The 15,200-nt window shown below is 45.5% G+C and overlaps 1 protein-coding gene across 2 annotated transcripts in view; it reads left to right on the plus strand.

The window, feature by feature from the left end:
* Positions 1 to 15,200, plus strand: part of si:dkey-92j12.5 (multiple PDZ domain protein) — a 34,740-nt gene that overhangs the window by 11,894 nt on the left and 7,646 nt on the right. For both annotated transcript variants that reach the window (XM_060046914.1, XM_060046915.1), the window contains exons 15-21: positions 1,223 to 1,408; positions 2,563 to 2,724; positions 3,222 to 3,431; positions 4,012 to 4,188; positions 5,292 to 5,415; positions 9,147 to 9,345; positions 12,473 to 12,967. In XM_060046914.1, coding sequence (XP_059902897.1) covers positions 1,223 to 1,408; positions 2,563 to 2,724; positions 3,222 to 3,431; positions 4,012 to 4,188; positions 5,292 to 5,415; positions 9,147 to 9,345; positions 12,473 to 12,967 — 1,553 coding nt within the window. The remainder of the gene's footprint in view (positions 1 to 1,222; positions 1,409 to 2,562; positions 2,725 to 3,221; positions 3,432 to 4,011; positions 4,189 to 5,291; positions 5,416 to 9,146; positions 9,346 to 12,472; positions 12,968 to 15,200) is intronic.

Consider the following 15,200-nt stretch of genomic DNA (forward strand, 5'->3'; position numbering starts at 1 on the left):
CAAATGCTATTTAATGTAGTATTATACCTAATACAAATGTTGAACATTTCAAGTGATCAAACATGGTCGGGAAAATATGTTTAGTCATTTTAAATGCTTAGTATCATTTTTGGGACAGAATCCTGTTATAAGGTTGCCGTCGCTCCAGTTGAACTGTTGTTTAGTGAATATATTCCAAATCGCACCTGTTGTTCGGTGAATATGTTCTGCTCTGACACGATAAACTGTTGTTAGGTGGGGGGACCAAACAATTATGAGACGTCTAGCCTTGGAAGTTGAAAGCTAAATAATCATCCATAATAAATCGTCTTTCAAGGCGTGAGAAGAATGAAGGTGGTTCTTTCGATTTATTTTATCATTCCGCATACTGATTGCTGCTGGCGAGCGACCCGCCATTCGTGCCAACTCAGCCAAGAAAGTAAAGACATAAGTAAATATAATCAGGCGGATCATTGACATTTCCACGACACCCCTCCGGAGCGTCTAGGACAGGGCGGGATGAGTGCTGGGATCCAGTGTGTGCGCAGCTCCAGAGTTCAATCTTCCGTTCATACATCCATGGCTATATTTCATCAGGCCATCTAATTCACACAATGCATTTAAATGAAGTCATGAGACGACCAAGTGAAGGCGAACGTCAGCGTGCCCTGGCCACTGTGATGACTGGGGTGGTGAAGATTGTGAACCAGATTAAATGAATTGGCTTATTTAGATGATTAGATGATTGGATGATTAGGTGTTTTGGTAAATGACATGTTATTTACAGCAGCTTGTACACATGTGGCTATAATGACAAACCATACTGTCGTGTGTCGTGTGTGTGTGTGTGCGTGTGTGTGTGTGTGTGTCTGTGTGTGTGTGTGTGTTTGTGTGTGTGTGTGTCTGTGCATGTGGGTCGGTGTGTGTGTGTGTGTGTGTGTGTTTGTGTGAGTGTTTGTGTGTGTGCGTTTGTGTTTGTGTGTGCTTGTGTCTGTGTGATTGTGTTTGTGCCTGCATGGATCGGTATGTGTGTGTGTGTGTGTGTGTTTGTGCATATGTGTTTGTGTGTGTGTGTGTGTGTGTGTGTGTGTGTGTGTGTGTGTGTGTGTGTGTGTGTGTGTGTGTGTGTATATGTGTTTGTGTGTGTGTGTGTGTGTGTGTGTGTGTGTGTGTGTGTGTGTGTGTGTGTGTGTGTGTGTGTGTGTGTGCATGTGCATGTGGGTCTGTATGTGTGGGCTCCCAGCTCAACGGTATCCCGCTGATCGGAGAGACGCACAAGGAGGTGGTGAGCATCCTGAAGGAGCTGCCGCTGCAGATCTGCCTGGTGGGCTCCCGTGTCCGGGCCCCTGTGGTCCCGGAGAGCAGCGAGGACGAGGAGGATGAGTCCCAGCTCACCCTCAAGGAGCTGCTGGCTGAGTTCAACGACAAGGTACATGATGGCAAGGAAGGAGCCAAGGAAACAGAGAGGAAGGAAGGGCTGCAAAGAACAGTTGATTTACCTGAAAATGCATCAAATCTATTTTTGTATTCAACATTTAGGTTGTTTATTAATTACAAAAACCAAACATTTGCTTCTTGATGCTTCATACATTTTAATATTTGGTTGATGGATCATTCTAAAATGAACCCTTAAGTTTTTCTTGGCTGCTCATCAGATAACGAAAGCAAATGTCACACTGTACTATGCTAACTTGTGATGGCATGTGCTATTTATTGAGACATTGTACACTAAATGATTGATCGATTATTCAGAAAATACTATGAGCCATGAGAACAATCGTTGCAGTTGCAGATCTAAATCATACATGGCTGAAAGAGTGGACGTCAAGCTACTTTTGGGACCATTTATTACAGTATCAGTCTCAAAGGGCTTTAAAATCAACATTCAGTTGATTTAGATGTCAGCCTCTGACCCTTAAAGCAGCATACCAACTCTGAGAGACTCTGTGGAATACCCACAGAGTCTGCCTTATAAGGCTTCAGCGACCAAAGAGAGCGCTTTCCCTATAGCAGCTGCTGGGTAGACACACAGAATAAAATAAATGGCAAATTAATAATGACTTTAAATCAAAGCAAAGGAAGAATGCCAAAATAGTCTAATAAAGTTATCATATAATGGCAAATCAATAATGAATTGACAAATGAATCATGCGTTTAAACGAATGAGAGCAGATCAATAAGCTACAGTAGAAAGCTCAATCAGGCTCATGGAAGATACAATATCAATGCATGGTTGAATGCACGTGTTAATGGACATTTCTACTTTCTATGTACTAAACAAATAGATTTAGATCAGGAATTGTCAGAGTAATGTATAGGCAGGCTAATATAGCAGCATGTAGAATGCTAAATGGATCTGGGCTCGATACCCAATGTCTGAAGCCTACCTTTAGGTAACCTAGAGAAATATGTCTAACAACTACCTTCTCCCTAATCACCTGTTTTACTCGGATGAAAGTAAAAAGACTGCATATATTTACGAACCAAATATAGCCTCATATTTATGGAAGAGAGAGCGTGTATTGTGAGTCCTGATCCCTGACCCTCCCGCTGTGTGTCCTGCTGTGGTTGTGTGTGTTCCAGTTGGACCACGGCTGTGTCCTCCCATGTCCAACAGCCGAGGACATCACCAAGCGGGGGGTGCCCCCCGTGTCGCCCCCCCTGGCCATGTGGGAGAGACAAACCTACGTGGTGGAGCTGGAGAAAGGGGAGTCTGGGCTGGGCTTCAGCATCCTGGACTACCAGGTACCAGAGCAAACCCCCCCCCCCCCTCACTTTGGAGATAGCTCCCACACTGCTGGCTTAGCACGAGAGGGGTCAGAGAGGATTGGTAGAGTCACTGAAAGTCACAGACTCCCTGGAGAGGGAGGGGGGATTCTTCCCCAAGGCTCCACGTCAAACTGGTATTCCTGTTCTAAGAATATCCAACTAGAGTTGTTCTTTAAGCATGCAGCCTTTCCACTATTTCTTAGGAGAATTAAGAGGTTCTGCAGTAACTAGGTCATAGTATACACGTTCTTTCGTATCAACATTCCTGCGTATTGACACCGGTTTAACGATTCCTAAATTGCCTTCTACAAGATAGAGTTCTCCAGCCGCTCTGGTCACCTATTTCAATTATTGTTGTTCCTCCTCCCAGTTGAATCGGTTCCCAGAGCCAGTAGCCCCCCCCCCCCGTGTGCACAGCACCCAACGTCCTTTGACTCGTCCTCTAATTACTCTTGTTCCCATGGCAACGGCAGGATCCCGAGGACGCCACCAAGACGGTGCTGGTCATCCGCTCGCTGGTGCCCGGGGGCGTGGCCGACCAGGACGGCAACCTGCTCCCCGGGGACCGGCTGATGTGCGTGAACGACTCGGACCTGCAGGGCTCCAGCCTGGACTACGCCGTGCACGTCCTCAAGTCCACCAGCTACGGCCCCGTCCGCATCGGCGTGGCCAAGCCACTGCCGGTACGGAGGGAAAGATAGGATTTCAAACACCTAAGGGCATCCTTAATATCGTCTAAACTCGTTGAGCTCTGTCTTAAGGTTGTATCTCTAGTTTAGCTCAACTGTTTATTTTTTCCTCGATGACATTTTGTTTTGGTATTATTTTTTCAATACGAAGATGGTGTACAGCAATTAAGTGTGCTCTGCGCGAACTAATCCAACTCGCACACAAGCACACAGACAGACACCTACTGTGAAGTGGTGTATTTTCTAGAGAGAGAGAGCGTTGGCTTTTACCTCCTCTTTTTGTTTTGGACTGTGGCTTAGTAACAAGTAGCAGGGCGTCCAGTTTCAGACCCGTCTCAATATTTAATGAAGCCCAGAGAGCAACACAATGCTACACCGCACTACACGAGAAGAGAGAGGGCAGGGAAGGAGAGTAGTGGGAGGTCAAATTCAACCCAGCGCCTTCTGGAAAGCCTTGTTAGCTTCTATCATAGCACACTGTTTTTGTTTGGATCGTTTTTGTGGGTTTTTTGGTTGATACATATTTCCCATTTGACTTTGTGTGTGTGTGTGTGTGTGTGTGTGTTACCGTCAGTTGGAGCTGTGCGGTGGTCTGACGCCAATCTCAGAGCGCAGCGCGCGTGCCTCCTACGATGACGCTGACGGCCTCGTTCAGCTTAGCCTGCTAGCCGAGCTGACAGACGCTAACGCCAACGCCGGCCATTCTGAGGAGAACCACAGCAGCAGCAGCCAGCTAGTCTACTCCAGAACGGTACGTGGCCCAGGTGGAACTGCTTAGCATCACATAGAAGGGGGAACAGCAAAGTGTTTGTCGGTCAAAGTCAACACTCACTGTTTGTCTGCCCTTATTGTAAAGGGATTGTTCAAAGTGTTTGCCGTTCAGGAATATTTGAAAGCTTTTCAAATAAATGTGAAACTAGTTTGAACAGTGTGTTTTTACCTTTTGCCCCAGTGAGCTAAGTAAATTGGATAGCTGTTTCAAAATGTGCTCAGTAATACCATTGAGCTGAACAAGATGACAGTAATACAGATGGATCGGTACTTTCCACCTTTTGGGATCCTTTGCCTCAGAGCCGGGCCCTGTTGTATCAGTATCACTAGGGAAAGTGCCCAGTGTCGATGACTTGTTCCTCTATTGTTGCTCTAGGCCGCCAACCTCTCCCATTGAAACCGCTTTTGTTCCGACTTTCTCTTAATTGCGAACCGTTTTGCATTGTCAAGTGTTTCAGCAATCAGCACTTACCCTCTTAGTACAATATTCCAGGACAAAACCCACAGTTGAACAGATGCTGCAGACTTAAAGATATGCGTGTGCAAACACACACACACGTGCACGCACGCCGGTGTCAGTCAGAGTCAACTTGTCAGAAAAGGGCTTGTGCAGGCCCCATCTTAACTTCAATGGCTCCTGTACGCTTTGTGACGGTTCAAAGAAGGGCCCTTTCTTCTTCCTCTGTGCCCAGTGGAGCCACAGTGTACCCTGGCTGTCTTGATGTGTGCGCTTCCTCTCCTGGGCCCCTACCAAAAGGCCTTCACTCCTGAGAGTCCCTGTGACTGCTATGACTTCCATGAAAGGGAGTTGCATCACCCCTTTTAATCTGAGATAATAACGGCTGAGCGTGTTTCTGCAAAGTCATCATAACAGCACTTTCTTTAAATCTGAGACTTTAGCCAAACTCTGCAGAGCGTTTAGCATTCCGTGTGCGTGGGGCGCACGCCGGAATGCGCCGGCGGCTTGTGTTGTCAGTGTTGTATGGATTCAATCAGCCCGTTCCCCGGGATCGCCCCTATTGTCCGCTAATCCCCCGTCCGGGTTCTGTCGCCCTCATGATCCCTCTGTTTCCCCCCTGACAGGAAAAGTTCCCCGCTCAGCACTCCGCCATCATGGACGACGGCGATAAGCAGCAAGCCCCACCCCCCGTCCCCCACAACCGCCACCAGAGGACAATCACTGTTGTCCGGGGCAACCATAGCCTTGGTATGTTCTCCGTCTTTCTCGTGGCGTTGGTATCTTGGTGTGTGTACGTCGTCGTTATGGCGATGGTGGGCGGTGGTGGGGGCGACCCCCAGGAGGAGTTGTGAAGGAATGCGACCGCAAGAGAATAAGTGAAGCAGAGTGATAAGGTGGGAGGTAGAGTGAGACGATAAGGGTAAAAAAAGAGCGCATCTCATGCCATCAGCGGAGTTTGATCAAGTCAGATTTTGTTGAATTCAGTTTTCAAGTGATATAAATCAGGAGCTCAATACTGACTCAAGGGTTGCACTCACATAATTAATATATCTGTTCATCAGCACTGTCGTCACTTAAGCCGATTTGCTTCAAGTTCTCTCACAGCAACTTTAAGACGCTATGTTTCTTAACTGTGTCTGACAAGCAGTAGAAAGAAAAGGGCATACTGCACTGAATGAGGAGACGTACTAACTGGTGACCTAGAAATCCAACCCTAGGGAGGCACTGTTATATTATATAAAAGTTTTAATTATGTTAGACAAGAGAGAGCTAGAGGAATACACCACTTCATAATTCACCACCATCTACACACAGTAGAGTAATTCATTTATATGTATTAGTATAAAACACATTTTTTCCTCTCTATTTAGTTGATTAAAGCACTGTTCTATGAGGATTACGTGTTTGGTGGTGTGGTAATTAAATTTAGAGTCTGAAGAGAGCTGTAAACGTACAGTGTGAATCTACCCTGAATCTTGTGATGTTTTTCCTGTTAATGGGTTCTGTGAACAGGTTATTTGGTCGGTTTGGACTGTAGAGGGTTTACGATTCTTAGAGCTGGTGGTCAAAAGAAAGACATGACGAAACAATCAGGTCTTTCTAAACTTGCCTTGTCTACATGCTCACAGTTACACATCTGCCTGTTTAGATGCAAGTGTTAGGGGATAAATGTTGTCATGAACCGAGTGGATCGGTAGCTCTTTCTGTATGTTTGCTGAAAAGTCAAGAATTGTATGTTGACGATCAAAGTATTCTCAATCTTATTTATTCATAGATGGTTGGCTAATAGAATTAGGCCAATATGTGGATTTATCATCAAGAGTTTATGAGAGAAAAAAAACATATTTATTTATTTATTTTTATGTTGTATAAGAGTGTATAAATATTTGTATAGTATAGCCATCAAACCTTTGTGGTCTTCATGCTGTCTTTGTCCGGGTCATGTTGTTAGAGGTTATCTGTTATATTCCATGCACTATGATTGTATTGTAATTTGAATGTAATCCCCCTAAAAAAAAACAATAAACTCGATATTTGATCAAGCCCCGCCCCAAAGTCATTTTTTTGACATACTTCAAATTATGTACGACCATAGTGTTGTGGATGTGTGTAGTTGTGCTGTCTTGTCTAGACTCCACTAGTCTTTGACCCTGCGATGGTACTAGCCAAACAGAAAATGTACTAGCCATTCAGAGATGGCAGTGGCCAATCCGATCTGATACTTACCAATCAGAAATGCTATGATCCAGTCAGGCATGATAGAACCAATCAAACATGCCATTGGCCAATCAAACATGGCATTGGCCAATCAGAGATGGCTTTGGCCAATCAGATTTGTTGACAATGTCAACCAATCAGAGATTGCCTGACATTGTGCCCACCAATCAGAGATAGCTATTCAGACATGCTCCTGTGGCACAGATGATGCCGTGCTGTCTGTGTGGGTGTGTGTGTAAGTGGCTATGTGTCCATACGGACTATTCCTCAATCAGGCGTTAGTTAGACTGGCTTGTGTTACCCTTCTAGCCACCTGTGCCCCTTGATCTATCTGTACATGCAAGTGTATGTGTCTATTTGTCTATGTGTGTTTGTGCATGTGTGTGTGTTTCTTTATGTATTTGTGTGTGTGTTTGTGTGTGTGTGTGTGTGTGTGTGTGTGTGTGTGTGTGTGTGTGTGTGTGTGTGTGTGTGTGTGTGTGTGTGTGTGTGTGTATGTGTGTGTGTGTGTGTGTGTGTGTGTGTGTGTGTGTGTGTGTGTGTGTGTGTGTGTGTGTGTGTGTGTGTGCGTGTGTGTGTGTATGCATTTCTGTGTGTGTGTGTGTGTGTGTGTGTGTGTGTGTGTGTGTGTGTGTGTGTGTGTGTGTGTGTGTGTGTGTGTGTGTGTGTGTGTGTGTGTGTGTGTGTGTGTGTGTGTGTGAGCGTGAAGGGTGACGTGTCTGTAAATGCCCTGCTGGCTGTGCCATGTTTATACGCTAATCTGCCTAGTGTCTGTCTTGATTATGCTGCTCCTGCCACTCTCAGTAGTTTGTTTGGGTGCCTGTCTTTTGGTTTGGCATGCATTAAAACCTCCTCTTGCCTATGTGTGTGTGTGTATGTTTGTGTTGCTATGTGTGTGTGTGTGTGTGTGTGTGTGTGTGTGTGTGTGTGTGTGTGTGTGTGTGTGTGTGTGTGTGTGTGTGTGTGTGTGTGTGTGTGTGTGTGTGTGTGTGTGTGTGTGTGTGTGTGTGTGTGTGTGTATATGAGGGGCCGTATGGGACATTATTCAGAATAAGCATGCACATACACATATGAAACCAAACTCATTCACATACTATACTGAAATACTCGCACACATACAAGTGAAAAGCTTTTACATACACAACTGAAACACTCACACAAACAACTGAAAAATTATACGCTCACATACACAACTGAAAAGCTCACATAAAACCTAGTGAAACCATTTACATGGACTACTGAAATGCTTTCACACATACTGGTAAAATGTTCTCATATACACAGCTGAAAAATGTCCTCTCACACACATATGAAACCATTCACATACTATACTGAAAACCTCACACATACACAATAAAAGCTTTTACATACACAACTGATACACCTTCACTCAAATCAACTGAAAAGCTCTTATAGACTATTTGAATGGTTTCATATGTGTGTATGTGAGAGGACATTTTTCAGCTGTGTGTATGAGGATATTTTACTAGTATCTGTTAAAGCAGGGGTTTTCAAAGTGTGAGAGAGTGAGCCCCCCCTCAGAGAAGAAATTTCAGCTGAGCCCCCCCCCCTGGATTACTTTCTTCTGTGACCGCAGTTCATTTAGCTTCCTATCAAAAAACTCCCGGGGCTTGGTCACCAGACTTGGGTGCTTGGTCTCAATATGACGCCGGAGTCGACATGGTCTCATACCGTCATTAGCTAGCACCTCTTTGCAAACATCACACTTTGGCAGCGGAGCATCTTCAGATCCAGTCCATGAAAATCCCAAGTTTAAATATTTCATACTTTCTTCTTTTTTTGCTTGCCCCAGACTCTGTCTCCTTACTCACTGTAGCTTTAGATACTAAAAACCGATCCATTTTGCTAAAGTTAGCCAGCAATATTATTTTCTAGGGCTGTCCCCGACTCTGAATTTTCTGAGTCGAATCAGATCTGCCTTTTCAGTCCAGAGATTCGACTATTCGGCGGGGTTTGTTTACCGGCGTTGCTATGGTGACCTAAATTATTATAAGCAACTGAAAACGATGCCGGTTTGAAACTAAAACTGTGATTCTGAAAAAAGTATAAATGCTATCAAAATTCCGTTTGGATAGTATTGAAGATACAAGTGTGTAGATTTGTTTAATGGTTTGAACGATGGTAAACGGTTGAAAAAGGAGTGAGTTATTATTACTAATAACTTATTAGTAATAACTCACTCCTTTTTCAACCGTTTACCATCGTCCATCGTGTTTGTGTGTATGTGTGTGTGTTGGCAGGGGTGTCAGTGGGTGCCCTGAAGGACGGTTCAGGTGTGCTGGTGCGCAGTGTGCTCCAGGACGGGTGTGTCGGCCGGGACGGCAGGCTGGAGGCCGGTGACGTCATCCTGGCCATCAACGGAGAGCAAACCAGCAACATGACCAGCGCCAAGGCCCGGGCCCTGCTGCGCAGACACTCTGTGATTGGACCGGAGATACAGTAAGGAGCTAGCCGGCCAATAGGATGACGGAATGGGGATTGTTTGATCATTTGGTTCTGTCTGAAAAAAAATAGAGATGAAATAATAACACTGATTGAATAAATAAATGACTAACTAATAAATAACTATAAAGAAACTAATACTTCCAAAGTACTATATATATACCATGTGTGAGTCAGATACTTACCATGCACTTTCAGCATAAGGTCTTCCATACAACTCTGGTTGTATATATACGGCATATATAATACCATACAGAATCATACTTTTTGTAGCATTTGACTCTTCAGGCGGAGAGATGAGGGCGATAAACAATGTATTATTATTGAAGGGAGTAGTGTTTATGAAAAATTCATTGGTCTACATACGAAGCGCCCAGTAAAAAACATGGTGTTTACACTTTGTAGATCAAGCCTTGTGAACGGTGAAAGCCGGTGAGTACGGTTCTGGCATTATTCCCACGAGCGTGGACACGGTGACATCCTCATCTCATTCCACTTCACCGTCTCTGGACTGATCCTGACATGCTAGAATCATGCTAAATTATCACCGCTACTTGTTGTGACGTTTAAACATCCTTATTATCTCCCAGGTTTGGAATTACCCTTCACTTCTCACACTGAGGTACTCAAATTGCATGTTTGGCTGACTGAAGAGGAGTCCCCCTCTCCCTCCGCCCCGCCACCACTCCTTCCACGTACAAATGATCCCTCTATCTCTCTCTCGCTTTGTCTGGTTCTGTCTCTATCTCTCCGTCTCTCTCTCTCTTGCTGTCTCTCTCTCTCTCGTTCTGCCACTCTCGTTTACGTCTGTCTAAATCCCCTTCATCTCTTCTCCGTGCCCTCTTTCTTTCACTGTCTATCTATCTCTCTATCTCTATCTACGGCTCACTCCTTCTCAATGTTGCTCCTGAACAAATACATCACCAGCCCTCACACACACACACACACACACACACACACACACACACACACACACACACACACACACACACACACACACACACACACACACACACACACACACACACACACACACACACACACACACACACACACACACACACACACACCTTTCAAACGGTCTAAACTCTAAAAACACTTTTTTCCTGCTAAGGGAAACATCCCTGAATAATTCATCGCTCGTCTCACCTTGAATGCTGCGCTTCTGAATAAAAGAGTGCTTTTAACAGCCTTACACACATACACACACACCCGTGAACGCCCCCACACACACCTACAGACACACACACACACACACACACGCTTGCACACCCACAAATGTACTCACAATACATAGACTCACACATTAGCACACACACATCCCCATACATATCTGCACATGAATACAAAGACAATCACACACATACATAAGTGCACACAACAAGCGCACACGCGCGCACACAGCCAGTGCGTCACGGTGACAGGCCTGCGGGCGGGCCTAACAGGTAGGGGAAGCAGATGAGTTGTTTTGGTCTCCGAGTAAGAAGCCATCCAGGAAGCAGAGGGCTTGTCACCATCAGGCTGCCTGTGTCCAGACACGACAGCCTGTCTACCCGGCTCACTCACTACAGCTCAGGGTGGCCCACCTCTGGCCCCGCCTGACAGCACCATGCCATGGCCTCATAGGACACTGTATACTGCTGGGGCTTTAATTCACTGTACACTGCTGGGGCTTTAATTCACTGTATACTGCTGGGGCTTTAATTCACTGTATACTGCTGGGGCTTTAATTCACTGTATACTGCTGGCTCTTTAATTCACTGTATACTGCTGGCTCTTTAATTCACTGTATACTGCTGGCTCTTTAATTCACTGTAATAATAATAATAATACATTTAATTTAGAGGCGCCTTTCAAGACACCCAAGGTCACCTTACAGAGCATATAGTCATCATTCAAAACTATGTAAAACAGACTAGGAATAAAAGGAAAACAGAGGTTAAACATGAAGAATAATAATAATTAATAACACTCAAAGACGCCTAAAGTGAAGGGGGGACCTCACTAACCACCACCAATATGTAGCACCCACTTGGGTGATGCACGGCAGCCAATCGGTGCCAGAACGCTCACTACACACCAGCTTGAGGTGGAGAGTTAGGGATGAGGTGGAGAGTGAGGGAAAAGAACATATTTAAACACTATCGACCATATTTAAACACTGTCGATCACATTTAAACAATATCGACCACATGTAAACACTATCGACCACATTTAAACACTATCGACCATATTTAAACACTATGGACCACATGTAAACCCTATCGACCACATGTAAACACTATCGCCCACATTTAAACACTATCACCCACATTTAAACACTATACTATATTATATTTAAACACACATGTGTTATTAATGTATACTGCTGGGTCTTTAGTTCACTGCTGGCTCTTTAATTCACTGTATACTGCTGGCTCTTTAATTTACAGAATACGACTGGCTTTATAATACACTGTATACTACTGGCTTTATAATACACTGTATACTACTGGCTTTATAATACAGTGTTTGGCTGTATACCAATCCTTGCAGACTCATGTGTATTGATGCTGAAGTTTTTAACTCAGACTCTAATATACTAAATGTAACATTGGACTGCTGATGAGTTCATCGTTTCATCTCTTTAAATCTAAATAACTGCATTACTATTTAATTTCTTCAAGTCAAGCCATAGCCGCCATCCCATGTTTACTATTTAATGCAAAATGAATGCCCGATTAAATCATTTTTGTAGCTTTACATTGTCTTTCCCCAGAATTGTTTCCATGATCATGAAGGCATGCAATTACTCTGAACATTTCTCAGTCAGTCTAGGATCCATGAACTTGCTTAAAATAATATAGCACAATAAATGCTATGTTATGTGGCTGGCCATTGCAAAACATGGTCCGTTTCTAAGTTTGCTTTCAAAACACAGCAGGATGGGAAGGAGAAAGAATGATGTGAACCCGTGCTTGGCTCTGCTGCTCGATCTGAAATGTATTTGGTGTCTTTGTGTCTTCATGTGTGCTCAGCCAGCTCCCCACTGCAGGGTGTCCATTTTGAGCGATGGTGGTTGTTCCTATTCATGCTGTCATCATGCTTGTCCTCCTCCTCCTCCTCCTCCTCCTCCTCCTCCCAGGGTGACCTACGTCCCAGCCAGCCGGGTGGACGAGCACCGCGCCAGCCTGCACCTGCCTCCCCTGGCCTCCCTCGCTGCCCCCAGCCCCACGCCCACTCCTTCTCCAGAACCTCCACAACCACCCCCCGCCACGACCGGACCCCCGGGTCACCTGCAAACACAACTACCCCCCACCAGGACAGGGCCCCCCACCACGACCGGACCCCTGGGTCACCTGCAGACACAACCACCCCCCACCACGACTGAACCACCGGATCCCCGGCAGACACGACCACCCCCCACCACGACGGGGCCCCCCACCACGACCAGACCCCCGGGTCACCTGCAGACACAAGCACCCCGCCACCAACCCGTCCTGTCACAAGCCTCCCGGGTCCCGGGTCCCACGCCAGGCGTGGACCTCTCAGCAGCCGGGGCAGCGGTCCCACTCAGAGCTAAAGTCAACAGCCCGTTCACCAAACCCGTACAGACCATCAGCCCGGCCTCCGATACAAGGTAGAACACACAATCTGTCCTTTCCTTCTGCGTCTCCTTAAGGCTAGCCTCTAAGAGCCCAGTACTCTTAATTACTTCGTATACATTTCCGTTAAACGCATGTGTTATTGTTTGCCTTGAAAAGCGCATCAACACAAATATGTGTTATTAATGTGAAGGTTCCATCGGTTTACCGGACCGTGTTATTCCAGCTATTACATTTTACGAGAACCATTTTTAGCTCCATAGTTTTCAATGAGTTTATATTTCTAAACCCTTTGTGTGTAACTCATCAACTCATCGTTAAACTCTGCTCCATTGTGTTCAGCATGCTTGAATGGCCCTCTTGATGAGCCCCGTGATCCACTGCTAATCAGCCTGCTGGCTAATTCTGCGCCGAATTCACGACACGTCTTCCGATATTTCCATATCAATAAGCAGGAGAAATTGAGCGTGTTTCTCTTTTTGCTGACTTGCTCAGTCTGACCCAATATTCAGTGTTTCATCCTCCCAGTTGCTCCGTTGAAATTCAAAATCCCGGCGTTTATATTTAGCCATTTGCTTATGGATCTCAGTGCTGACTGTCAGCGAAAATGAATGGGCTCGCTTCTGCTGTCTGTCTCTGCTCTCTCTCTCTCTCCCCCTCTCTCTCTATCTCTCAATCTCTGTGTCCTAGACTTCTCTTTCAATCACTCTCTCACTAGCCCACTTTCTCTTTCTTTTGGCAACAGACATCTCTTCTGCTCTTATCTAAGAATAACCTCCAAATCTCTCTCTCTCCATCTCTTTCTCTCTCTCTCTCTCACTCCCTACCTCCCTGTCTCCCCCCAACCCTCGGTAAGCTCTTTTATGCCAAGCTCTGTCTCTCCGTGGTGCTCTTATGGTGTATTTTGTCTCCCTCCCTCTCTCTCCCGGGCAGAGCCATTAGTTCTTGTTTTGTCTGGAGCATAGCGTTAGGCTCCTGCTTCATAGATAGCAGCCCTATCACTCACCTCAATGGGCTTATTACGGCCTGGCACCGCTTAAACATATTCATGAAAAGCCTCTCAAAGTGCACCCACAAATTCATGCAGCAGGCACACACATGTACATGGATACACACACACACACACAGCCACACACACCTGCACATGGAAACACACACCCACACAGCCACAAACACGTGCACATGCTGGCGTACGTCCATGTCATTGCACATGCACACGCATAACACACCCACACGCATACACACACACACACACACACACAAACACACACACATGGATGCATACATTAAGATGTGGACGCACACCCAAATTGCACACACCCTCATGTATAGATAGATGAATACATAAACATGCAGACCCACACAAAGACACACAAAGACAGACACACACAGCCACATATACACACACTCACACACGTGCTACAGACAGGCGTGCGAGTGGCCACATTTGACAAATGGTGGCCCTCCACACCTTGGCCAACAAGTAGACTCACTCGCGTGTAATGGACGAGGGGACAGCGACCTCCCTGACAGAAGGCATGTACTCTCAGGGTCGTCGTCTCTCTCCCCCTCTCTCTCTCTCTCTCTCTCTCTCTCTCTCTCTCTCTCTCTCTCTCTCTCTCTCTCTCTCTCTCTCACAAGCTGATTCTGTGCTCCTCTTTATGGCACGTCACACTTCATTGTTTTAAAGAGGCAATCATAGGAGCTCTAATAGCAACTTGCAGCACGTGACCACAGCATATAGCCACGCTACAACGGCTATATGTGGTGGCTATGTTAGCATAATGCTGAAGAGTATGTTGCCCAAGGAAATGCTATAATCTTTTAATTGCCCGTTGTCATTGTGTATTCATACTGCATCCATTCAGTATGGCGTGTCCTCTCCTCACAATTGTCCTCTCGGCGAGACCCACCAGCCGAAATCTATTACAGTTTTGGCAAATGCTTTGAATATTTTTTGCAGTTAATTCCTCGCAAAATTGTATTACGCTACAGACAATTTACGGTACCGAATCCCTTGCGACACAACCTTCCATACAAGTCATCTAAATTGACCATTAAAATATATTAAACAAAGTTACAATTCTTGGGACAGGAAACGTACGAAGCTTAAGTTTGTTGGCTAAATATAACACCAAATCAATACCCTGGGTAGAAACTCAATGGAAACCACAGAGCACGTGGCTGACATGTTGTGATTGATTTTCAATGTGCGTGCTGCTGTTGAATATCTGTTGGAGTCTCCACGACAGACCTCACACGGTGTAT

This window comes from Gadus macrocephalus, chromosome 3, assembly GCF_031168955.1.
Source record: "Gadus macrocephalus chromosome 3, ASM3116895v1".
NCBI lineage: Eukaryota > Metazoa > Chordata > Actinopteri > Gadiformes > Gadidae > Gadus > Gadus macrocephalus.